The following is a 24,954-nucleotide window of genomic DNA, read 5'->3' as shown; positions in this document are numbered from 1 at the left end:
TTCCATTTTCTGGGAGAGCTTAAGTTTATTTCATTACACCCAAAGTTTTATTACACACACCCAAATGTAAATCAAAAAGGAAGGAAAGGATATAAAACTCACGGCATGCTCCCAAGTGCCTTCCATGTATTAATTCCTTTAATTCGCAGCACCCCTGTGAGATTTAGGCACTTCTGTGACCTGTGTTGCACACGGGAGAACCTCAAGGCAGGCAGGTCAGGTAGCCTGCCCACGCTCACCTGTGGAACACAGGGGAGCTGGAACTGCAGCCCTTATCCCGAGGGATATGCCCCACAGTCCTTTTCCTAAAGCCCTTTCATTCCTGATGCTGCTGATTTAGAACTATAAAATGCACAGCAGACTCTACCTTCCAGAACTGATTTCTGTATCACACCTCTGCCTCCCAGAGCAAGGGAGGGGTGGTTACTCTGGTGGTTACTCTGCCCCTGGGTGTAGGATCCTCTACACAGATGGAGCAGGTTGTCCTGAGCTGCTTGGCAGCTTCGGTTCTTGAACAATTCCTGGAAAACGGGCTAGAGCCTGGCTTGTGATTTAATGTGTAAGCTTGAAATAAACCAACATTGAATTCTCTTTACACATCTCAGGGACACACATATTCTAGATTCTTGTCAAAAATGGCATTTTGTAGTACAAAAACCTTTGCAAATAATATACTTCTTAAGTAGCCAGCAGCATAGTAGGATGACCTCAATCTATCACAAGAGGTGGGGGGACAGTTTTGGGCAACAGTTTTGGGAGCTTCTCAGTTGGAGGCTTTTATGTAAGTTTTTCTGTGGAGAAATTTTCAATTGTGAAGTGAAAAACCTCCCTTTGGGGCTGTGAAATACACACAAAACTGAGAGAGACTTAAATGGAGATTTTTTCAGAAAAGGAAAATTTGGATGCAACCCCACAACTGAGTGATGCTGCCACCTCCTATATTTTGAATTATCTGGAATCCTAAGCAGCTCTCAGTCTCCTCTTTAAAAAATGACTTATTTATTAATAAGAAAGCCACATTTTTTGTTTGTTTAATTATTTTTCTGTACTTTGTTTAGCTTCTAGCATTTCACACACACAGGCGTCTCCTGTTTGGAAAGCCATTTACCTTCTCCCTGATAGGCTGCCTTCATTTTCAGCTAGAATTTGCAGTTTTGCATAGTCACCCTTGATCCTTAATCTAAAAGAAATAGTATTTTATGTAAGCCTTTCCTAATCTCGGGCATTTGAGAAAATGAATAATACAAGCTTTAACATTTTTCTTTAGATTTGACTTACCTTTACTTGGGGCTTTGTTGGAGCGTTTTTCATCACAATGTTACTATAGGAATATAAATGTTTTCAGGTTGGGGATCTGAAGTGGTGGAATGAGGACTCCCCAGGGTGTTCTTCAGACTTAGCATACTGCTACAGATTTTCTATGACATCTGATTTGAAGATGGTCAGGCTGAGTAACAAAGACCTCATCACGGAGGAATACTCAGATGATCTCGTCCCACATGAAAAAGGAGTTGGATTCTGAGGTGTTTGAGATTATTTCCTTTTTGATCTCAGAACTTACATGTAGATTCCGACACACGTACAAACCCCCCCAAGGTACACCAAGTGCCAAAGGAGTCTGTAGCATTCATGAGGATATTTTTACAAATGCAGAACATGACTGCGTGACTGTGTTTACAACCCTCTCTCTCTCCAACTGTGTCTTGCAGACCAAAGAGAGTCTACAATATGCACTGGAGACGCTGACGATGAACGGCTGCTCTGTGGAAGATCTCGGGCTGGATTTCACCCTGCCCGGGTTTCCCAACATCGAGCTGAAGAAAGGGGGAAAGGACATTCCGGTCACAATCCACAACCTGGAAGAGTACTTGAGAGTATGTCACCGCGGCGTCCCGTCCCGCAGGAGCAGCCAGCTGTGCCCCGGGGGGTGGCCCGTAAATGGGGAATTGTGAGGGCACGGGTGGGAGCCCGTCTGGAAGCCCGGGGGGCGCCGGCTGCCCTGGCACCCGCCCCACTGCATCGGGCCTCTTTCCTCAGGCGAGAACGTGTCAGATGTTCTGTGATGCCCCTGTGCCCTTGAATGCAGTGTCTCGGGCCGGATCGCTTCAATTTCATCTCCATCATCCGCAGTCACTAGTCCGCTGTCTCCCCACTTGAGTGCTGAGGAACAGTGCCCCATGGAGCCACTTCTCGTGTTCTCACTACCCTGCTTCCCGTCTCTCCTTCAGACCAGCTAACTCGACAGAATTGCCCACACACAGAGACACGCCCACTCAGGGTTGGGGAGGCTCTTCAAGTTATTATAATTTGTGACCCTTAGCTGTAGTTGCTAAATTATTCTCCCCTGAATACACATTCTATTTTAAGTTCCAACCTGTATAGATCTTTCTTACTAGTGCTTGAAAGTTTCTTTTGGTCCTCCTGACACGAAGTGGAAGGAGCGTTTGGTTCAGGATGATGCCACACCGAGACCTGGCTTTTCTCTTAGTTTCTTCATCAATTTGAGGGAGAGAGGAAATGGCCTGGACATCCTCTGCTGCCTGGTTTTGACGCAGAAGCGATGCCTGTTAGCATCCGGTGCGCTGTCCCGTGCCCCTGCTGTCCCGTGCCCCTGCTCTTTCAGCTTGTGCTGAGAGAGGGAGCATCTCCGTTAGGGTCTCGGTAAATAATCTCTAGTAGTGCTTGTATTTTTGTCAGTGAAACAGTAGTGTTCTCTGAATATGTGCTCTTGTTTCTGAACCTGCTATGCTAACAAAAGTCAGTGGTGACCAGACAACTTGAGGCTTGTGGGGTGCTGTTAGCCTTCGATTTCATAGGCTGGCATTTCCAGAGTTTGCCTTTTTTTCTTTTTTCTTTTTTAAAGACTTATTTTACTTATTAATGCATACAAGAGCTAGGGTGTAGGCAAGAGGTGTGGGGGTTGAGAGGATTCACCAGAGACAGTGGGGAGCAGAACAGGCAGATTTACTGAAATTCACTGCTGAGGAAGGGCAGCGGGCGAGACAGGAGAGGTCTGCTGCGCCATGTGGGTATCTCCCTGGCCGGGGATTGAACTTGTACTGCAGTGGCTGCGGATAGCGTCATAGGTTGTAACCCCTTGCACCACCAGGGAAGTCCCAGAGTTTGCCTTTTTCTAAGAGAGATGTGCACTGCAGAAGGTTTGGGCTGTAAGGATTTTGGATATAGAACTGAAAAATTCACATGAAAATTTAAAAGCACTTATTATCCCTTTGCACTCCGAACCATTTTACGATATTTTGATTTAATTTCTTGTGCCATTTCAAGATAAAACTTCAGGGAAACATGCATGTCTCAAAAAGTTGCGTTGAAATAACCTCAATTCCCCGTAATCACTAATAAATTGCAATGTCCCCTGAGAGGGGGCATCCAAGTGATATGCTAGAATTCCGATGTCCCCTGAGAGGGGACAGCGGAGTGCAAAGGGTTAATAGCTGGTAATTGTGAATCTTGAGACATTTTTAATTCTCAGTAATAACTTTATCCTCAGAAAATTCCCACTGCTCACCTGGTACTCTAGGGATCTTGCCTAATTGAGCTCTTACAACATCTAATTTGGCCAGACCCCAATTTAGTAGTTCATGTGACTGCTTTTTACTTACAGTTTTCTGAGACTTTTTTTTAAAAAACTTTGTAACTTAAAATGCTTTGCCACATACTAGGAAGTAAATTTGAAATTTTGTCACAGCTAAAAAGAATATTTCCCTTTTTTTTTTTTTTTTTTTTTTTTTGTAGCTGGTTATATTCTGGGCACTAAATGAAGGCGTTTCCAGGCAGTTTGATTCATTCAGAGATGGTTTTGAATCGGTCTTCCCACTCAGTCATCTTCAGTACTTCTACCCGGAAGAAGTGAGTAGCTGTGTGTAAAGGAAATGGTCTCGTTTCTAGTTCTGTGTCTGTGATTGTCTTTGTGAGGTGTCCCTGTGCTATCCAGTCAAAGACCCTATTGTTTAAAAAACAGAACAAAACAACGGGTTTAGGAACAGAGGCTGGGTATTTTGGAAAGGTGGGATTGCTTCCTGAGCAGGGCAGAATTAAATGTGCCTCCTTAGAGAGGGGCACTGCTCGCTTGGGAGCACTCATCTGTCCGGCTGGGGGGGCCCACGCAGCCCTGTGGCTTGGATGCACCTCCTCGCTGAGCCTGAGGCCTGCCCAGCTCAGCTCTTTCTCTCCACTCAGTTTGCTGTCACTGGCTCCTGTTACTGTGTACCTTTGTGTTTCTAAAAATGAGGATTCATAAAATGTCCCTAATTAGAAGGAGATAATCAAGTTGAAGCTTGTGAAGAAATGAGAAGAGTTAGGCAGACATCGGGGTCAGGTCCCAGGGATGTTTCGTATGAGATTAAAGGCTTCCTGGAGCCTGGTGCTGAAGGGGGATGAGGGCCCATTGATGGGAGAGTGACTGTGTGCATCAGAAGAGCTCACCGCAGGGACGTCCCCAGGCGGGAGTGTGTGAGGTGAACACTGCACTTACTTGTCTTTGGCTCCGTGGGCATTTACTTGGCCGTAGTGAGAGTCTGGACGCGTTTGCGTTGTCTGCATTTTTCTGTTGTGCGGATTTGTCTTTAAGCACTTGTGTCCCCCCCCTTTAAAAACCCAGCTGGACCAGCTCCTGTGTGGCAGTAAGGCGGACACTTGGGACGCGAAGACGCTGATGGAATGCTGCAGGCCTGATCACGGCTACACTCACGACAGGTCAGTGCTGGCCTTGCCAGCTTTTCAGTCCACGGTTGAGAATTTGATGGGGGTGTGTGTGTGTGTGTGTGTGTGTGTTATAAACCACAAAGGGGGGGGGTTTGTCTTCAATTTGCCTGTCTACTAAAAGAGGCTTTTTATATTTGAACTGTATTTCTCTCAATGTGGCCATTTAGGACCCAAAACTTCTACATTTTTCTGTGAAAAGGGGTAAGAAGTGGGGAGGTATATACCCCCACACCCGTCACTCACTCTGTGTGGTAATCAGACAGGTCTCGTCTCGCACAGCTGTAATCCCATTGAATCCCAGCTACAGCACACGTTTGGTTTCCAAGTGCATTCTCGGTGAATTCCTACTAAATCCCATCACCTCTGATTGTGAGAGCTGTGTGAGAGTTACGCCTTACGATTCACAACTGTATTTTATTATGATGCAATGACTGGTGTTTTTATTTCTGTTGTAGTCGGGCTGTGAAGTTCTTGTTTGAGATTCTCAGTAGCTTTGATAATGAGCAGCAGAGGTTATTTCTCCAGTTTGTGACAGGTAGCCCAAGATTGCCTGTTGGAGGTGGGTACGATGTCGATGCTTGGCATTTATTCTGGCTGTGGGTGCATGTGGGGCGAAGTGTTGGTACAACAGGATAGTCTTCATTTGACTTAACAGCGCCTCTTAGTGATTCTAGTCTAATGTTTCAAGCATTTGTTTTGCATTAAATTAAGAGAGCACTGGCAGGTAAATTTATAAGACTTAAACATGTGGAGGTAGGATTATTAATGCACACAAATCCTGCTTTTCTAGATAAAATTCATATTCTGGGGTGTTTCTAGACTCTTAGATGGAAAAGCGTCCCCAAGTCCAGTTTTCAGAAAGGAGTTCTGATAGGGATCGAAGGGGGACTCGTTTCACAAGGCAAAAGCACTGAGAACTGTTGGCCTCCCCGTTGGTGGTGACTTTTGATGGTAAATAAAGCAGATACAGGCTTCAGTCACTAAGGCTGCCCCAAGGAGCTGTGGGTTCAGTTGCCACAGGACGAATCCCTGACGCGTGGGGCCAAGCAGAGCGGTAGCTTCCGGCGCGTGGGGCGTCGCCACGGAGTCCTTGCGCCTGCGGCTCCGCTCCCGGAGGAGAGCACTGCTCCTCTGAGCTGGCCGGGCGCGGCCTGAGAGCTCACGACAGCCTTTGGTCTCTCTTCCTCCCTCTGCATCAGGCTTCCGGAGTTTGAATCCACCTTTGACAATTGTCCGGAAGACATTTGAGTCAACAGAAAACCCCGACGACTTCCTGCCCTCTGTCATGACTTGCGTGAACTATCTCAAGCTGCCGGACTACTCAAGCCTTGAGATAATGCGCGAGAAACTGCTGATCGCCGCGCGCGAGGGGCAGCAGTCCTTCCACCTCTCCTGATCACCACGGAGCGCGGTGCTGGCCTGTTACAGCAAAAGAGAAATCATGGTTTCTTTCCTAAATGTATCACCTGAGTCGAGGAAACATGTTACGCCTTCTTGTTGTAGGAAAAAGGCTTGCCGGTTCTAAAGAGACGCTTGGTCGATATTCATTCATGGCCCCATGGACTTAAAGTGATCAGGCCCTAAACTGTTGTTGTGATGAGGTTTCTTTAGCAAGTTCTGTTTAAATTATCATTTATTTGATGAGTGAAGTTTTTAACTTGCTTTGCTGTGTGAAATTTAAAAAGGGATGTTTTTTCCAGGCTGAAACAATAAATGTCGCTGTGCAGTTTAATTCTGGGCTGTGTGTATCCATCTAGCTAAGTCTGCAGTCTGTTTCCTCCAAAGACAACTCTTGTACATAAGTACAGAAATTAAAGCTCACCTGTATTTGACAAATACGGTTCAGTGAGTTAGTTCTGTGTGTTCTCACTGCCCGACCTCCTCTCCCTGACCCGTGCATTGTCTGTGCAGCTCACGGCTTCTTGTGTACAGCACCCACGGTGGCTCGTTTTCCTCAGCCATGGACTTTTGTTGCTCCATGTTCTCTTTCAAATTAAGATATAATTTAAATTTCGTTGACTGGAAATATATTGTCAGTATAATTCAGCCTTTGTCACTAGATAGACCGATAGACCTTTCTTAGAGCTTAGTTTTAATATAGTTGTCGGGTGTGACTGGCCTTTTCCCAGGGACACACGAGGGCTGCTGACATGGCGGTGCCGCGAGCGCAGCCTCGGGAAGGGAGGCAGGGGCCTCGCTCCTTCCTCCGCGCAGGGAACCGAGACGACCGCTTGGGCTGGCCGGTGTTTATCACTCCGGCCAGAGCCTTTTGAATGGATGTAAAAGTTTTAAACAAAATTTAGTTTTCATTCCCTGTTGGAGTAAGAATTTTTTTTTCTCCTCTGTTCTTGTTCTCAGCTTCTGTTCATAGTCTCCTCCTCCCGCGCTCCTCTCCCCGTCTCAGTGCTGACTCGGGACGAGCCTTCCCGCTCTGCCCTCTCCGATAACACGCACCTGTAAGCAGCGCGCTGTCCAGTTGTTCTGTGTGCTGATTTCTCAAATCTGCAATAATCCATCAGGTTAATGTTTTTACCTGAAAATAAATAAAGTTTGCTTCACCTTTTTGTTTATAGTTCTGTGCCGTATGCCTAACTTCCCATCGTGTTACATGTACGTGTGATTTCCAGTGCCAGGAAATCACCACGTCTCCATGATGTGCGTCATGGCTGACTACACTAGTCAGAGAATTCCTAACAGCAACTTGAAGAGCCTGCAATGTGGAGGAGAGACTGGGAGGAGAGTCCTTCCTTCCTGAGGTGCAACATGAAGCCTATTGTGTAAATTTGAGAATTTCCATAAATGACAGATGAGCTCATTTTTTTTTTTTATTGAACTTTGAGAAATCAATTTCGTTTCCCTGGCTGTTCCAAAGTCTTTATTTAATTGCTCTAGAAGCCCCTTTGTTGCCCATTTCACCAACAAAAAGACTCGGTGGCTTGTTTTATTTTAATCTCTGTCATTCTACACTCCAATGGCCTTACGTGGACGCGTCCCCTCCTCACGGTGAACTTGGACAGTGACCCCCATTAGGTTGATGAGCTGTCGGGGCAGCCTGGGGTGAGTCTCCCTGGCCCCTGCAGAGACTGACAAGCGAGCGGCTTCCCCTTAAAACCGAGGAGGGAGCCGCCTTCCTGCAGGAGCCCAGCCGCTTGAGCAAAGCGATGAGCGAGCCAGTTGTTTGAAACTGTGCTGATACCGTTTTACAAACTAAGCACAAAGAATTTTGCCTGGACATAGCAATTTGTTCCTCATTTTTTTAAGGGTTCTCTTGTTAAAATGCAGACATAATGTATAAGCAAAGTGATGTTTCCTATTAAAAGATCTGTATTTGACTCCATCCGTGTGTGACCCCGGCAGCTTTGCCTCATTCATTTCAGCATCGAGGGAGACAGACGGTGGCTTTGAGTCACGCTTGAGCTTGAGTGTTTCGGAGGCATCCGTTGCCGGCTTGAACGCTTTCCGTCTTTGACTCTTCCTCGGGTCTTGGGGCCCTTCGTCAGCGAGGGCCAGGAAGACTCTTCCCACTTTAAAGCAATCTCTTGTCAGAGGCCTTAACCGTGCATTGGAGGGAAAAATTATATACTTCATTTGCTATTACTCCAGTTATGCCTTAAATTTATTTCCTTGGTCACCCAGTCAACAAGCGTCACGTCTAAGTCTGCTCTACACACGCGGGCAGCTGGATAGTGACTGAGATTCTGTCGTCCTTTACTTTTTGCTGAGCTGGAGTCATGTCAGTCACAGCTGATGTCGGGTGTGTGGTCATGTCATTTAATGACAGTTGCTGATGTGGCCTGCTGTCTATGAAGAACATAACTATTTCACTCCAAGAAGGAAGAAACAGATAGTTCAATATAACCCCCTCCTCCCAGTCCCCCCCAAAAGTGAACAGTATTAGGTTAACTGAATGGGAGCATGTGGAGAGGGCTCTAGATGCCTCCGCCAAAGCCAGCGGAAGCCGCCTCACAGCTAGTGGCGAGCAGGTTCCTGGGGCTCCTGTGCTTCGGCTCTGCGGTGCGGAGCCTTTCACCAAAACAGTCACGTGCCCCCTTTTGGCATTTGGCTGTTGGGGTGAGTTGGGCACATCCCGTGACAAGGAGTGTGCAGCTGATGGACTTTGAGCCATGCCTGTCGACTGTCTCGCCCGGGGCCGGAAGACCGTAGGTGGCGGCACAGAACCCCAGCGTGCGAGTGGTTAGACCCGACTCTTGATTGTCCGAGGAAGCGTGATGGAGAGGGCGTTGTCTTCCCCTGGCTCATCAGGGGTTGAGGCTATGTTCTCAGAAATGGGAATGTCACTGATACTCCGAGAAAAAAATGTAAGAAAGGAGACGGTGAGAAAAGACTTCGTGGGGCCTTCAGAAATGAAATCATTTTGGGGTGGTTATGAAAACTATTGTTCATTCACATGATCAAGCCTTTCGTTTGTCTTGGGCTTTGTTTTATGGACCCACTTTATTTTCCCTACTGTAATAACTCTGGAAATGTCATTCTCTGTGTTTCTGACTGAGAAATGCTTCTGTATGAGTCTTAGGTTTGATGTTGCACGAATTGACATCGGCGGGGAAGGATAACGTAGTGACAAATGACTGAAAATGCTTCGTTACCTCAAAAATATTCCAGACAAAACACAGCATTTATATTTATAGAAAACAGAATTGGCTGTTTTCCAAGAACTTCAAGTTAATTCTTATGCAAGAAAAAGTTCTTAACTCTCAAGACTTGTTCTGCATAAAGGAGACATTCTTTAATAATGGAAGAGGTGGTTTTATTTTTACAACAAGCCTACTCGTATTACCAAACCTAATAACCGATTGCTGATCTCCTGTGTAAAGCATTTTTTCTCTTCTCTGAAACAGTGATTTATATGAACTGTTGGAATAATGGAACCTCGAACTACAGATGTGTATGTAAAATTGCATAAATGCACTGACTTCCTTCTCCCTGAATATATTTTTAATAAACAGCATTATCCTACATGGTCAATTTTATTAAATCATGCACAGCTGGAGGGCTCCTGAGAGGTGGCGTGTTTGGGCGGCTTGTAGAAAGCTGCTTCCTCTTCTGCGTAAGTAACAGTAATCATAGCTGTGTTCTGTGTTTTTTGGCAGGCGGATAGTAGAGAATGCCATAGGAGACAAACAGATTCAGCAGGAGGACCTTAGTCCCTGAGTGGCGTGAGAGAGACACTCGCCTGGTGAGCTGCTGCCACGTGCTGGCGAGTGACTCACGGACTGGGAGACACTTAGCAATGGTGGAGGCCAGTCAGCCTCCCCTCACCACCCCGTGAGGTCACCGTCCTGAGCTTTTGTGTCTGGCTGCTCCGCCCGTGGCACACGTCCACATCAGTCTCTTCACTGAAGCAGGAAAAAACTGAGAATCCAAGGAGATGGTTTTAAAGTGATGATAGATTTGGTGCTGGGGGCAGGGTCTCTTGCTGTTCTTAAGAGAACACCTGGCTACGTTGTGCGTGTTGTGTGTATAGATGTGCAACACGCATTCCCGTAGGTGCCGTCTGGGGGTCACTGCCTAAGGGCAATCCACGTAGTTCCCCGGATGAATCTCTTGGTCTGGAAAGTGACTGCAAGTCCAGGTGAGAGTCGCTACTGGGTGCAGCCACAGGCAGGCGCGTGCGGACAGTGTCACCAGTGTGGGCCTGTCGTTGCCAGTGCCTGGTGCTGTGGGCGTGGGGCAGTGTACCAGCTGCTGTCATGGGAGTGGTTCAGAGGTTTCCGATCATCGTGGCAGTTGTTGGACAGTGTCCCCGACGAGCTCACAGGTTGCTGTAGGCCCTCTGGGCAGCCATGTCACATAGTTCTCCAAACCCCACGCTTGTGTAAGGACCTGCTGCCAGGCCAGTAACCTCAGTCTTCGCTGGTCTGTTCACCCGCCTCCCATTTATAGGGGGATACCTGGGAAGGGGTGATGCAGCTGCTGCTGGAAATGAAGCTCCTGTCTCTGCAAGGAGGCCAGACCCTGGGACCGCCCACCCCCAGGCTTATTTGTTTCCCAAGAATTTGATAAAGTGCCCCTCAAATTTCCGGGGGTGCCTTCCAGACTCAGGCACTCCCCGGGAACTCAGCTTCCAGGAAGGATCCTTTATGTGGAGAAGATCCAGTGAAATATTCACAGGGGTCATATTAAAAATTTCCATTATGAGCAAGCACAGGGCTGAGGGTCATGAGGGCAGGACACATGAAGATGGGGGGGGAGTTTCTTTACACTTTGACGGAGAGCACCCCAAGAAGCAGACTCTAAAAAGGCTGCCTTGAGGAGTGACGGGGAGCCCCATGGCCCCAGTTGCTGTCTGCTGCTGCCCTGAGGGAACTGGAGTCTTGGTTCACACCCCTTCACCCGGTCGGTCCTCTTCTGTGCCTAGGGTGCCTCCTGACACCAGCCACGGAGCTCGGAGTCCAGAAAGGGCTTTGTGTGGAGACCCCACACCCCTGTTCTCCACCCTCAGCCACCTCCTAAGGCTGCTGCTCTGGCCACTGCCCTTGTCACGATGGCGTCCGTGTCCTCGCTTGAGGCGCGGGCCTTTGGGTGGGCCCAGCCCCTCCTGGGAGAGCACCCATTGTGTCAGGCCTTCTGCTCCCCACCTCCAAACAGCACTAGCGTGCCTCGACACCCCCAAATAACAAGACATTGCACCCCTGTCACTCTGGTTTTATATCCAGCCGATAAAAGTAGTTCAGTTCATTACAAATGACAGCTTTGCACGGCATCTGAGCAGGCCCAGGACAGGCCAAGAGGAGCAAAGTAACAGCTGCTTCTCTGGCCAGAAGAGCCCCCACACTGACACCTCCCACGGAGACGGCCAAGCCCCTCCCCGCTGACATCCAGCCCGCGCCCCGTTGGGGAGAGGGGTCCTCCTTTTGTTTAGAGTCTAGTTAAGAGAACTTGACCTTCTGAAATTGCGTTAACAGGTGCCCCTTTTTCCAACTAAAAACAAACGTCACTAGCTTCCAGTCTTGGGGGGCCCGCCTGGTGGAGGTCGGCATCCGACTTGCTGTAGCTTCAGGAAGGCACGCCGAGCCGCCCCCCAGCCAGCAGGTGTTGTGAAGAACCGCGCCAAACTCTGCAGACCCACGAGCAGGCACAAGATGGAGACTTCGCATGAAGCAGAGCACACGCGTCTCACTGAGGGGCTAAGCGCCCCACCGTGCTCTCCCCTTGCGGAGCGAAGTCAAAACAAGGCGGCCTCCAAGCAGGCGAGGCTGACAGCAGGCAGAACCAGCTTTTCCCTTCGAGGGGCAATCTAGCGTGTGGTGACCCGTCGCCCCCTGGGTTCGGGCACACAGCATTCCAGACATGGGCGCGGCGCTGCACCCACGTCCTCCCGAGTCTGTGCTGAAGCCAAACCTTGGAAAGTGGATGATCTTTTTAGTTTTTCAATAAACCGTCTCCCCTGCCCTTCTCACACGGGGGTGGGCAGGGTGGGATGTTGCGCTCTCTTTAATCCCTGATCAGTTTCACGTTGATTACAAATTGTCTGAATTAAGAAAAACTGTATTTCAAAATCCTTATTTTCCTTCTAGGAGATTTTCATTAGGATCTCACACTCAGCTAAGCATACTAGGAACATCTTAGGTGAGTGTGCAGTTCTATTTTACCTTTTTTTTTTAATTGCATCATTTTTATCCAAGTGATGTTGCTTTACAACACTATGTCATTAGAGGGGGTAGGGTCACGCCTCTTCACATAGCTGTCACCACACCACACCCACCGCCAAAGTCTGGGTAGTCCGCCCCAGCCCACCACCCTTGTGCAGCCTCGGCTCTGGAGCCTGGCTAAGCCCTGGGCCTGGCTGGATTTATGGTCACTGAGGGTCAGCAGAGGAGCCTGGGCTGCTGGTCCACATGGTGAGGGTGTCTGTGTGGTGGTGAGCTGTGCTCTCTGGCTTCTGGGAGCTGAGAATCCAATCTGGGAGCTGACAAGCAAAATGGAACCAAAACAAATATCAATATGCAGATAGTAAAATCCAAAGGGGAACTCGGTAACGAGCAGTCAGAACTGCACCCAGTCAGGAAAACTACCTGTTAACACCACCACCACCACCAGGTAACCACAGGTCTCTAGCCGTAGGGGGCACTTTATTCTCTGCCAAAATGTAATGTGGACACATTTTCTTTATTGGTAAATAGCTCCCTTGGACTAGTAGACAAAACAAACAAAATCAAAGATTGTTTAAAAAAAAAGAATTTAAATTCATGACAAGGTAGGATGAGCTGGGAATTATTAGGAATATTAGTGTGGCCAAAACAAAGCTTTGTTACCCCAAAACTACTGGTTGAAAAACCCAACTTTTTAAACAAATTTAAGGATTCCATGCAGAACTGGGATGTATTTCTTACAAAATATATTCAGTGCAGAAAAAAAACAGGAGCGAGGGAAAGTCAAGGAAATTTTTAAGAGTCCAACTTAGTGATAGGGTCTGGTTCCAACTTCAATTGTGTTGTGTTTTGGATGATAATTTTTTTTTTCCTTTGACTCAAAACTGTCAATTCAGAGTTTTACAAATATTAGCAAAATACCATGAAATTTCAGTGTGACACCCTCTCCCACTATTTATAAAACGCAACCTGAAGCCTTCATTGAACTGCCGTGGAGTATTTTAGAAAGATGACTAACTGAATTTGAAAGCTGCGTTTTTTTTTATTTGACTGGATGAATTATATCATTTTTCACTGAGTGTTTTCCTATCTGTAAAACTACAGAAGCAGGTGAGAATAACTCCAAATTCCCGCCCCCCGCCGTAGGATGCCAAGCCTCTAACGTAGACCACTCTCCTGGGCCCATCTTTTTCAGACCTGCTCCCTGGGCTAAGAATACCACAGTCCTCTCTGACTCAAGTTGAGCCAAGTCACTCTCCTGCTTCATTTTCATTTGCCCAAGGAAAAGTGCAAGGCTCTTCTGGAAATAGTCTGAGCTGCTTTACGTCACTTGTTAACATCAGGTATGATATGGCTCAGAAAATAAATATTATTTTTATCCCATGCCTTGATCTTTTAAATCCATCTTAGGGGGCCTCCCTGGTGGCACAGGGATTGAGGACAGCGCTATCAAGCAATTGCCAGCCACTGCAGCACGAGTTCGATCCCCGAGCGGCCAGGGAGCAACCCACATGGCACAGCAGACCTCTCCTGTCTCGTTGCTGCTCCCCTCAGCAGTGTGTTTCAGTCAGTCTGCCTGTTCTGCTCCCCACTCTGTCTCTGGTGAATCCTCTCTCCCCCACACCTCTGGCCTGTACCCCGGTTCTTGTATGCATGAATAAATAAATCTTAAAAAAAAATCCACGTTAATATTTAGGCATAGGGGGTTTCTTACTAGTTTGTAATGACAAATTCAAGAAAATTCCACTTGTCAAACGAGAGTGGACTTGGGTAGGACTGGGAAGTTAAGACCCACTGCCTTACTCAAGTTCTTCTGACGCAGCCTTCTATATGAAAAGTGAGCTGGGACCTCCCCCAAGATCGCATATCTGTCTTGCCAATAGAGTTAGAACCTACAGGAATCCTAATGCGGCAAAGACACTCCGGGTGTTGCTTATCAGTCCTCTGTTTCTGGTTGAGGGGGTCGGAGCTCGCAGAGGTCATATCCTTCTCAAGGTCCCCTGGGTTCTGTCTTCACTAGAACTTAGATTCTCTGACTCCTAGCCGGTGGCCTTTCCACAAACCCGAGGTTTTCTTCCATTCCTGGAAGTTGAGCGTCCTGGTGTCTCTTACGGTGCCTGAAGGATTCATCTTTGTCTTTCAAGGAATGGGGCCCCAGCGTTGCCTTCTCCCACACTTCCCAGAAGTGGCAACCTGCTTCATTCGGGAAGCCAGGTAACCAGAGGGCTCTTTTGTGGACAAACTTTGCCGAAAAAACGCGTGTCCTGTCACTTCCTGCTCTTTCCTGCTCCGTGGGTGGAGCGGCAGGAAGGGAAGGAGCAGGATCTCCATGAACTTCTGCAGACGGTACAGGAGAGTCCTGGAGCCCTCTGGGGCTTTTTCGGGGTTTTACTGAGACTTCGCCAGGCACACGGCAGGCAGGGGTGCCGGGGGACCGGAGGCTGGCAGGCAGGCAGGGGTGCCGGGGGACCAGGAGTCTGTCAGGCAGGCAGGGGTGCCGGGGGACCGGAGGCTGGCAGGCAGGCAGGGGTGCCGGCGGGGGACGGGAGGCTGGCAGGCAGGCAGGGGTGTCGGGGGACCAGGAGTCTGGCAGGCAGGCAGGGGTGCCGGGGAACCGGAGGCTGGCAGGCTTCCCAGCCCCCCGCGAATCTTCACTCCTCCTGGGCTCTCCGGTGTTCTCCTGTGGCCTTGTTCTCTCTCTCCTGCTTCTCTCTCATTCTGCTGCTCTTTCTCTCCTGCTGGTTCCATTTCCGTGACGCTGCCCTTCCAGGCCCAGTCTCAGTCCAGGTGTCCCCACCTAGGCGTGCCCACACCCCACTCCAGGTGCCCGCCATCAGGCATGCATGCAGGACCGCAGGGAGCCATCATGAATGCTAACGGCGGGGGGCGGGGGAGCAGAAAAGCCTGATAGTCACTTACCCTTCCGTGGGTTCCTTCCAGTCAACTTTCTTCCTGTTTCTAGTGTTCTGTTTTGCTTTGTTTCTGATCCTCCTGTCCTAGGCTGGGATGACAGGGTGAACCACTTACACCTTGAACCTGAGGGTGATGTTTCCAAATCACCCACAAGCAAAATGAAAGTGGAGAGACAGGGATTCTGTAGGAGACGTGATCCTGTCTGGAGCAATCTCAGCCACCCGACCTGCTCTCCCACAATCAGGCCCACGCCCGGGAGGATGGTTGCTAGAAGAAGTACCTTGCTAATAATTTCCTTTTCTGTGAAACGAGAAAATGACCAATGCCCATGTCCCAAGGCTTTTGTAAGTCTACGTGAACATGCACGCAAGGCACAGAACTTACTGGTTAAGACCACGATCTCCGCCCTGTTGTTCTTTACGGCTATATCCTGATTTATATGACCCGTTGGCTATTTTGGGTCCTTTAGTTGATTCTCCTTTTCAAAACCGTAATACTATAAGCTCACAGATTACTTACCTTATTGCAAACCTAGCGCACTGCTGACAAAAGGAACCATTGGACGCATCTGATGCAAAAGGAAATGCAGCATAGACCTTTTTTGGCTTTATCTGTTGAATCTTCCCATATTTTATTTTTCAAGAAAAAGCCACCCTCGTTTCCAGTTCACGAGGTTTGAAAGTAGTTTAGTTCAGATCAAACCAGCTCCAGCTCCAGATGGAGGCGTCTGATCCAGACGAGCCAATCAGAAGAGAGCATTTCCTGGCTCCCTGAACCGTTCTGGAGCTGCACGTGACCGGAGAGACCAGTCGGGGTCAGGGAACGACACTTTCATTCGCCCTGCTGGGAAAGAGAACCTCCCTCTTGCCGCATCTGCAGTGAGTGGCAGACAAGCCTGAGATGCTGGGGCCGTCTGGCCACCGCGTGAGCATCACTGACCCATACAAAAGCCACATCCATGAAAGCAGGAAAGGAAAGAGCGAATCCTTCCTCATGAGACATTCTCCTGGCCCTGCCCCACCTGCCGTCTCACCCGGCCTGTCCACGGGGGGACCCTCCACTTCTGCCCCCTGTTCTACTGAATGAGTCCAAAGTGAGTTTCTGTTACTTGCATCCTGAGATTGGAAGATTTTTCAGACGGTCTGGCAGGTTGTCTTCCAAACAAGAGTGTGCTGATGGACGAGCAGGCACACACCTTTCCAAGACTACCATTAAACCAGAAAGGAAACCTTACCCATTGTCTTCCACTGCCATTGCCGAAGACAGAGTCTTCTTTGCAAATCTTTATGGGCACTTCTCTTGCTCCTTTTGGCAGGGCCACATAGGAACTCTCATTTTCGTGTTCGTCAGAAAAGAAAAGTCTAAATAAAACTTTCTCTCTGGCTTTACTGCAAAGGCACCAACCACGACGTGATCATGTGATGTACCCATTGTCATTCCTCCATGAAATTCTTTTCAGAAAATTGAATAGGGCAAAGAATTGGAGCAAAATTAAAAGGCCCAGCATCCGTCTGCTTAACTTTATGACGGTCTCCTATTGATACTAGAGAACAAAGGGATTTAAGAAAAAGAGTCAAAAATTTTAGAAATGTATGAAATTTTCTGCATAGGAAAACAGTAGGCAATATAGGAGAGAGCGATTATATAATGAAATGAAGCAAAGTATTGCCCTATGGAATAAGGCAAAATGAAGAAAAACAAAATCCAAGTCTCCATAAACAGAAATACTGATATCACCAGCAATTAAGTGCTGGGCTTGCAACTCAGAGACGCCAGGAGTAGGGAAGAGGGCGGACTTTAGAGCTGGAGGAATTTTAGTGGAGGGTCAGTCCCAAGTCTTCCAGAGTCGGGACTTGAGGCAAATTGGCTATCCTCTGTTATCCTCACTTCCTCCTCTGAAAATGTGATGCCAACGGCCCCATCGCGTGAGATTGCCAGGTTCAACCCAGACAACACTCCTGAAGCACCTGGCTTCTTACAGATGCTTGGCAAGTATTGTTTCTCTTCATGTTTTATTTGTCTAAATCATCTCTCTGCCCCTTGAGCTTTGATTTTAATACCTGTTTTCATCCAAGGCCATGGCTCGCAAGTGACGTGTAATCCACCTTTAAGAGTGTGAGAAATAATATGACAAATGTAATTACATCCTCTTACATTGAACAGTGGAAGCAGATTCTGACTAAGCACTTTGCTCAATGCGGTTGACAGTATTTCTCCATTTGTGGGGCAACTTCTACTTACAACTAAAAATATCTGCTGTAGCTTGGGTTGCCTGGCTAAATCTCATTTCTCTTTCATTTTGCAAACAATAAAATCTAAGAAAAGTGATTGCTTCAGCCCTCGCTGAAGGTCACTAGTGACCCTAGCTAATGGCTCAGAGGACCTGAGTAACTTCTACCTACCTGGTTCTGCAGCTGCCTCATTTTAATCCCAGGCCTTATTCCAGGGAGGAGCTCTTGACTCATTAAATGCACTGCCCCCCACTCCAGCCAGCAATGACATGGGGGCCATGGGTCACCCCCCGTTTCACTCTCTGCAAAGCACTTAACTTGCATAATGGCACTGGGTTATCACAGAAACCTGCAAAGTAGGCCAGACTCCTGGTGGCACAGAAGCCAAAAGCCAGGCCACCAATTTTTGAGAAGAGAACCAGTTTCATGCAGAGTCCCTTGGCAGGAGTCTGGCAACAAGACTCTTGAATCAGTCTCCCCAAGGATGGGATTTTGGGCAACAGTTATGGGGCTGCAGAACAATGGAAGCGTTAAAAAAAATACAAGTAGGTGGAGTCTGAACAGCTTCTATGTGCTGAATCAGGATGTCACTTGAATTTGGGTCCAGAACTGCAACAAAGCCAAGCAGCCCTCGCTTCTGATGGTGTCATATGATTTCTGTAGTTGCTGGGACCTCAAAGAAAAACTCCTAAAAGGACACAGAATCTAGGGGAAAATTGAGGGAGGATTCAAGGTGAATGAGTCAGTTAATGTTGGACTTGCTGGGGCTGGGGGTAGGCAGGGCAATCTGAGATGTGAATTTCTAGATGTGACCCTGGCGTGCAGGGTCACGCATGCCTCTTGCCTCTGAAGGAGTTCAGAACAGACCTTAAGGCGTGTCTCTTTGAAATGTGAATTATTGTGAAGTCCTGGAGACTCAGGAGGAGTGACTACCACTTCCCTAACAACCTGGAAGAACAAAAATTGAAATATTATCCAGATATAGGATTATATCTAGAAATGACTTCTCTGTTGGAGGAAGCTCGCTCCATCACAGGGCAAACATCTAATTACCGAAGATCCGGTTTGGCATCTAAGTCACTCGATCCTTATCGTGTGAGCTCCCCACCTCCCTCCTTCATTCACACTACCTGTTCCTTAGCAAGGCTGTAACCCTGTTCTCCTTGGCTGAAAATGGAATCCTCCTCATCGATGTGGCTTCCCTCTAAGAAAGGATCTCTCCCTCTGCTAATCTGTCCGAGGTTTTGATTTCTCAATCAGCCTGAGAATAACCTGGGCGGTCAGGGGGAAATATTTCCTCCACTCTCCACCTCTGAGAACAGGAAATCATGGTGTAGCTCTTTACCTCATATTACCTGTCTCGTTACTTGCCTAAGTGACTTCGTGATAATAATACTCTGTAGAAATATAACACCCCAAACACTTGGCTCAGAAATAAGCTATCACACGATGCCTGTGAAGACAGTTGCTGCTTCTCATGGGTTCACTTTCTCAGCAGTAACGCAGTCAATGTTATTTCCATCCTAAGCCTTCCTATTGCCTTCCTACTGCTTGTTTGGTTTCCAACTGCTTTTCTTTTTCTACTCTTCCAAAGTTAGGGTTTTTTTTTTTTTTTAAGATTTATTTATTTATGCATACAAGAACTGGGGTACAGGCCAGAGATGTGGGGGGTGAGAGGATTCCCCAGAGACAGAGTGGGGAGCAGAACAGGCAGACTGACTGAAATACACTGCTGAGGGGAGCAGCAGGCGAGGCAGGAGAGGTCTGCTGTGCCAGGTGGGTCAGCTCCCCGGCTGGCCGGGATGGAACTCATGATGCAGAGGCTGCTCATAGCTTCCCGGTGCTAAGACTTCACCCCTGCACTCAGGGTTTTAGAGTTCCTCCTACGTGTCAAAACTTTTCCAAGTGCCCAATGAATATCTCATCCCTGAGGCTTTCTTTTAGGTTTCTTGGTCAGCCCCAGTAGTATTTCTGCCATCAGCAGTTGCAATATCAACTAATCAGAACGTAGTGTTTACTCTAGTGTTTGCAGAGCCCTGGGGGCCGACTGCTTGAGCAGAGCAAGCTCTGAAGTAAGTTCAGATAAAGACAAACTTGAGAACCGGGCTTTCCAGGCTGCTGGCTGACGGGTCAGAGACAGTGTTCCTCGCATAAGCTTTGGGGAGGCGCCTTTCCTCCCTCCTGGGGCTGCCAGGCTGATGAGTTTCACAGTCATTGTAGTTGTGGGGCTGGTAGTTTTCAAGACAAGCCTGGAGCCGGGGAGCTGGGGAAAGGACTAGGGCAAGTTAAACTAGCCCAAGGCCGATTGTTCTTGCTGGAACTCGGCAGGTTTCTTGAATAAATGTTCCTGAGATGATCGCACATCTTTGGTTAATCCCCAGAGTTGTAAAAAATTGTTTTTAACAATTTCTTTTGTTGGTGTTCTCACTGATTTTATGGAGAAATGGATTTTTGGAGGTCCTTACTCTGCCATTTCAGAAGTGTTTCCAGAGTGATTGCGTAAGAGACATACGCCTATGTGGGGGGGGGGGGGTCCACATAGTTGGATGTCAGGAGAGTTTAACTTGTAGGCCAAGGTCATCATGTAGGTGCAGTCTGTAGGAAGTTCTTTGCTTGTATCTACAATTCCACCCTTAGGGAGCTGTCCTTCCGGTGAACAGTGTGTGTGTGTGTGTGTGGTGTGCATGTGTGCATAAATAATTCTACCTGAATTCATATTGAAAATGCACATATCCATGTGAGAGATTGGTAAAGTTCATCAAATTGATTCCTTTCTTAGCCAGAGGAAGTGCTCTGAATGAGAACTTGACCAGCATGAAGGTGAAGGTTGGGGCTGAGGGAGGAGTGAGGATTAGAGGGCAGAGGGCCAAGGAAGAGAGCGCCTGGTTTTCAATTCCCTGAAAATCCCTCCATGTGGGATGCGAGTGGGCTCTGTGTGTGTGTGTGTGTGTGTGTGTGTGTATGTGTGCGTGCGCGTGCGTCCACGTGAGCACGTGCGTGCACACAAAAACGAATTTTCATGGTTAAAAGCTCCTGAGACAGACCAGAGGCGGGCAAGTCTACCCTGCACTGAAGCTAGAGGGCAGCGCCCCTCTGCCAAGCCACTGTCCCTCTGCGTGGGTCCCTCTTCCTGCTCCAGTGCTTGTGTCAGTGCAGACAATGTTGTGAGCTCGTCTAAGGAAACTCTGGTTATAAATGCTGTTGTTCTAGAAGCCTCCACAATACAGAAAACCACATTTATCGTGCAGTTGCAAGAATTTGAAACTATTTTGAGCTTATTACTTGGGAAAATATTTTCTCCTCTCACATACATACACAGTGAAGCAAGGAACTACGGAGTCGCAGGCTGAGCAACGGCATCGTCCCTGTTTTTCTGTAGTGTTTGGACAAACGCCCTGAGCCAGGAGCTCCCGGGAGGTGGTTTTCTTCCTGGGAATGGAGAAGGTGACACTCTGGAGGAAGGAAGCAGCTTCTCCTGCAGAAGAGCTCAGGTTATATGAAGAGATCCGGTTGGGTGTTTGTCACCAACACTAATAATGCAAGAGGGATGGCCGCGTGGGGCACAAATAAGCCTGTTGCTAATTTCTCTTACTTCAGAACTAATCAGGAGCTCTGCTGAGGCTAGAAGTTGAGTTTTGAATACCTCCAGATATCTGTGCCTAGTGAAAGCTGAGAGTCCCAATTGTGGTCTCAGAATCTCTCAGTTGCCTGTTATTTTCAGGATTAATTTGTCAGTTTACCTCTTATCACCAAGGCTAGTGGTGACATAAGCAAATTTTCCTGCAGTGCCTTGTCTGCATCCCCTTCAAGCTCTAGACCTGTGCTGATTACATTTTGCTCTGCTCTTGCTTCCAAAGTTACTCTCAAATCATAGAGAAAAACGATTGCTAACAATTTACTGCTCTTCCCAAGGATGCTTTCAAATGAAAAGGGACAAAGGCTTCAAAAAGTAGCAAATGGGGCCTCCCCTGTGGCGCAGCGGTTGAGCGCTGGGTTGCGAAGCTGCCCGCGGCCTCTGCAGTGCCAGTTCGATCCCCGGCTGCTCCCCGGCCACCAGAGGAGGGTCCCACATGGCGCGCAGACCTCTCCTGCGGCCCGCTGCTCCCCTCAGCAGTGTACTTCTGTCCTTCTGCCTGCTCTGCTCCCCGCTCTGGCTCTGGTGAATTCTCTCACCCTCCCGCACTTCTGACTGTACCCAGTGCTTGTATAAATAAATAAATAAATCTTTAAAAAAAAAAAAGTAGCAAATGCTGGGATTCAAGACCAATACATTAACAGCACGTCATGGGCTGGTCCTTATTCTGTCAGGAGGCTCAAGGGAGCTATGAGGGGGAGACAGGGAGAGAAGAGCATCCTGATCGACGAGTGATGTCTGCTGTGAATTGGCAGGAGTTTCCAGGGCAAACATGACATGTCATCCAGCCTGGCTTACAGGGAAGATGCCCTCCTCTGCAGTTCATCCAAACTGGGCTTCATGAGGAGCTGTGCTACTGCCTCTGGATGTGAATTTCATGAAAAGGGTATGCGCACTGTTTGGTGGAGGATGAGATTAGAAGCCAGTTCTGCCTTGCCAGGCTGTGATTTCCCTGAGTATTCACAAACCTGTCTTCTTCATCTTTGGTACCATGCCTGACCCATCACAGGTCTTCGATAAGCAGTTTTTTTTTTTTATGATTTATTTATTTATGCACACAAGAACTAGGGTACAGGCCAGAGGTGTAGGGTGTGGGAGGATTCACCAGAGACAGAGTGGGGAACAGAACAGGCAGACTGACTGAAATACACTGCTGAGGGGAGCAGTGGGTGAGACAGAAGAGGTCTGCTATGCCATGTGGGTAGCTCCCTGGCCGGGGATTGAACTTGTGCTGCAGTGGCTGCCGATTGCTTCATAGCAATTGCGTCTTATCCCCTTGCACCACCAGGGAGGCCTGATAAATAGTTTTTGATTTAATGTTTGGCCATATATTTACTGGCTATTTGAACATGTTGTCTTATAATACAGGGAAAAAAAAAGAAAACAAGGTAAAATTTGGATTGGAAGACTCAGCTAAACATGAAGGTAAGAATTTGGGGGTCACTGGGGCTTTTCTACAGGCTCTGTTAGTCATCTTTATAGGTTTCCTTCTATTATTTTAAACTTTAAAAGTTATAATTGAATAAACACACAAGGAAGTGCACAAGACACAAGGGAACACAACTTCATTCTCATACAGCCATGCAACTAGGGTATAGACCAAACGTGTATGTGTGCGGGGGGTTAGAGGATTCACCAGAGACAGAGTGGGGAGCAGAACACGTGGATCTACTGAAATACACTGCTGAGGGGAGTAGTGGGCAAGACAGGAAAGGTCTGGCGTGCCATGTGGGTCAGCTCCCTGGCTGGGGACTGAACTTGTGCCGCACGGACTGGTGATAGCTTGATAGTTCTGAGACTTTAACCCCTGCGCCTCCAGGGAAGCCCACTAAATATTTGATTTTTAAAATCATCTTAGTTGATAACAAAGACAGTGAGACAAAATGCAACTGGCTTACTGCTGCAGTGGAGGGAAAGAGGTGAAATGACCAGTGTCCACCGAGGCTCCGTGCAGGCGAGGGGGGCGGGCTCACTTGGGCTAATTTGTGCACTCAGGGAAATGACGGAGCCCGTGCCGGGCCCCGTGAGCTGTCACGCGATGCAGACGTCATCTGGCTGTGTCTGTTCAGGCTCATCTCAGTGGCCAATGGAATATTTGCTGCCGAGTAGTTCTTAATCAGTCTGTGACATCTGCATCTAAATCAATTGGCTTCATCTGGGGATAAATGGTGGCAGAGGCGCACAGCCCCCCGGCCGTCCTTCAGTAGCCACAGCCTGCTCTTTGAGGGGTGCTCAGATGACACACACCCCCTGACGCACAAAAGGCCACGTGAGCTGGGATGACATTTGCTGGTGACGTGGAGCGAAGGCTTCAGTTAATCACAAGGCTGGGTGACGAGCAGCCTGGGGAAGCTGCAGCGCTCCAGACCCGGAGGGGCAGACTGCTGGTGACCGCGCCTTACCTTTCCTTGTAACCTCATTAGGTGCCATCAAACAAAGCTGTGCTTTCCTCTGCGTTGTCAGCAAAAAGAAAGTGTGTGCACACCCTGTCTTCTGAGGTCCCGACTTGATTCCCAAAGCAATTACGTCTCATGTTATTTTATTCGTGTTTGGAGAGATTCTCACAAATGTATGGAAGGTCGCACTGTCCTCTCAGGGAGAACCCGGCTGGCTGTGCAAGGACATGAGCCCAAACGGGGGTGCTATTTTTGGAATCGTGTGCTAGGAACGCACTTCATGTACCAAATAAAATAAAATCATGACTTTCGGGATTTCAAATAGCAGTTTGGGTGTCTTCACTGCTAACATAATTCGAAGTAGCTAGCTGCGTCTAGAATTCGAAATAGAGTTCATCTTCAGTATCATTCCCGCCCCTGGCATCCCTCTTCTCCCTTCTTTTGCTCACTCCTGTCACCTGTCACTCACCCCTGCCTGTACCGCTGGCCTCGCCGTCCATCTACCCAAGTCACTGCTGGCACCCCCGACCCCTGCTGCCCTCCCCTTTCCTCATCACCCCAGGAAATGACAATTGCAGTTATTCAGTAGCTCAGGACCTGAATTTTAGGGTCACCTTTGACTCCTCCCTCTTGGTCAAGCCCCTCGGCAGCGCTTTCGATGTGCTTGATGGGGTTCGGGGAAGAATCAGGTGCAACAGGATTTGGATGGGTGGGGGCAGCATGGTGACTATGTCAAGGCAAAGTGTCTTAGGGACTAGAATGTTGGTGGTTTTTATTAAAAAATTGATAGGTCTTTCGAGAAACTTCTTTAGTGAATAAAGTGTCCTGGAATAGGAGGCGATGACAGGGCAGACCATGGGATAGAAATGTCACGTTAGTGGTGAGTCTCGTGGCCGGCAGGCTGTGTGTGTGGTGTGTGTGGGGGCGGTGACAGTTCCCATCTTGGGCCTCAGCTGTATACAGAGTGGGCAGCTTTGGTTTTTAGGACAATCAACCCATAGAAATGAAAATACAAATCTCTCTGAATAATATGAAAAGACAGTTCGACTCATGATAAGAAATGTACTTAAAAGCTACACTGTGATGTCTTTTTTCACCTGATTGATTTTCAAAGATCAAAAGTTTGATAAAACCTATGCTGGAGAGGAAAACAGGGAATCTACACATTTCTGGTGGGAGTATAAACAGATGAAGCTAGAAGGAAGGCAATCAAACAGTATCTATTAACATCACAATAAAAATGATGACTTATAAGTAATCACAGGCTGCTAGTATCTACTAGGACCAGTGTTCTATCGTGAAACACACTTTGGGAGGTAGGTACTGCTTTAAGGGATAGAGATCTTTGAAGTTTGTAAATAATCTTTCTTATTGATTTATGTAACTTCTCTCCATGGTACAGAAATTAGCCCTTTGATTTTGATAAAAGTTGCAAAGACTCCTCA

At 47.9% G+C, this 24,954-nt stretch overlaps 1 protein-coding gene and 1 long non-coding RNA gene across 16 annotated transcripts in view; both read left to right on the top strand.

The window, feature by feature from the left end:
• The window catches only part of TRIP12 (thyroid hormone receptor interactor 12), a 136,549-nt gene extending 126,838 nt beyond the window's left edge, over window positions 1-9,711 (top strand). For all 15 annotated transcript variants that reach the window (XM_054700133.1, XM_054700137.1, XM_037524181.2 and 12 more), the window contains 5 exons: window positions 1,710-1,874; window positions 3,754-3,867; window positions 4,619-4,713; window positions 5,178-5,281; window positions 5,922-9,711. In XM_054700133.1, the coding sequence (XP_054556108.1) occupies window positions 1,710-1,874; window positions 3,754-3,867; window positions 4,619-4,713; window positions 5,178-5,281; window positions 5,922-6,118 (675 nt within the window). In that variant the 3' untranslated portion in view covers window positions 6,119-9,711. The remainder of the gene's footprint in view (window positions 1-1,709; window positions 1,875-3,753; window positions 3,868-4,618; window positions 4,714-5,177; window positions 5,282-5,921) is intronic.
• A 2,553-nt stretch (window positions 9,712-12,264) lies between these two features.
• LOC119254875 (uncharacterized) lies at window positions 12,265-22,533 on the top strand. Its single transcript, XR_005127399.2, has 3 exons — window positions 12,265-12,312; window positions 13,531-13,678; window positions 22,482-22,533. It is a non-coding gene; the product is annotated as an uncharacterized LOC119254875 (long non-coding RNA).
• The last annotated feature ends 2,421 nt before the right edge of the window (window positions 22,534-24,954 follow it).

This window comes from Talpa occidentalis, unplaced genomic scaffold (assembly GCF_014898055.3).
Source record: "Talpa occidentalis isolate TD23 unplaced genomic scaffold, MPIMG_talOcc4v2.1 talOcc4.3, whole genome shotgun sequence".
In the NCBI taxonomy this organism is placed as follows: Eukaryota; Metazoa; Chordata; class Mammalia; order Eulipotyphla; family Talpidae; genus Talpa; species Talpa occidentalis.
The sequence above is the reverse complement of the archived record's forward strand: the minus strand, read 5'-3'. Positions and strand labels throughout refer to the sequence as shown.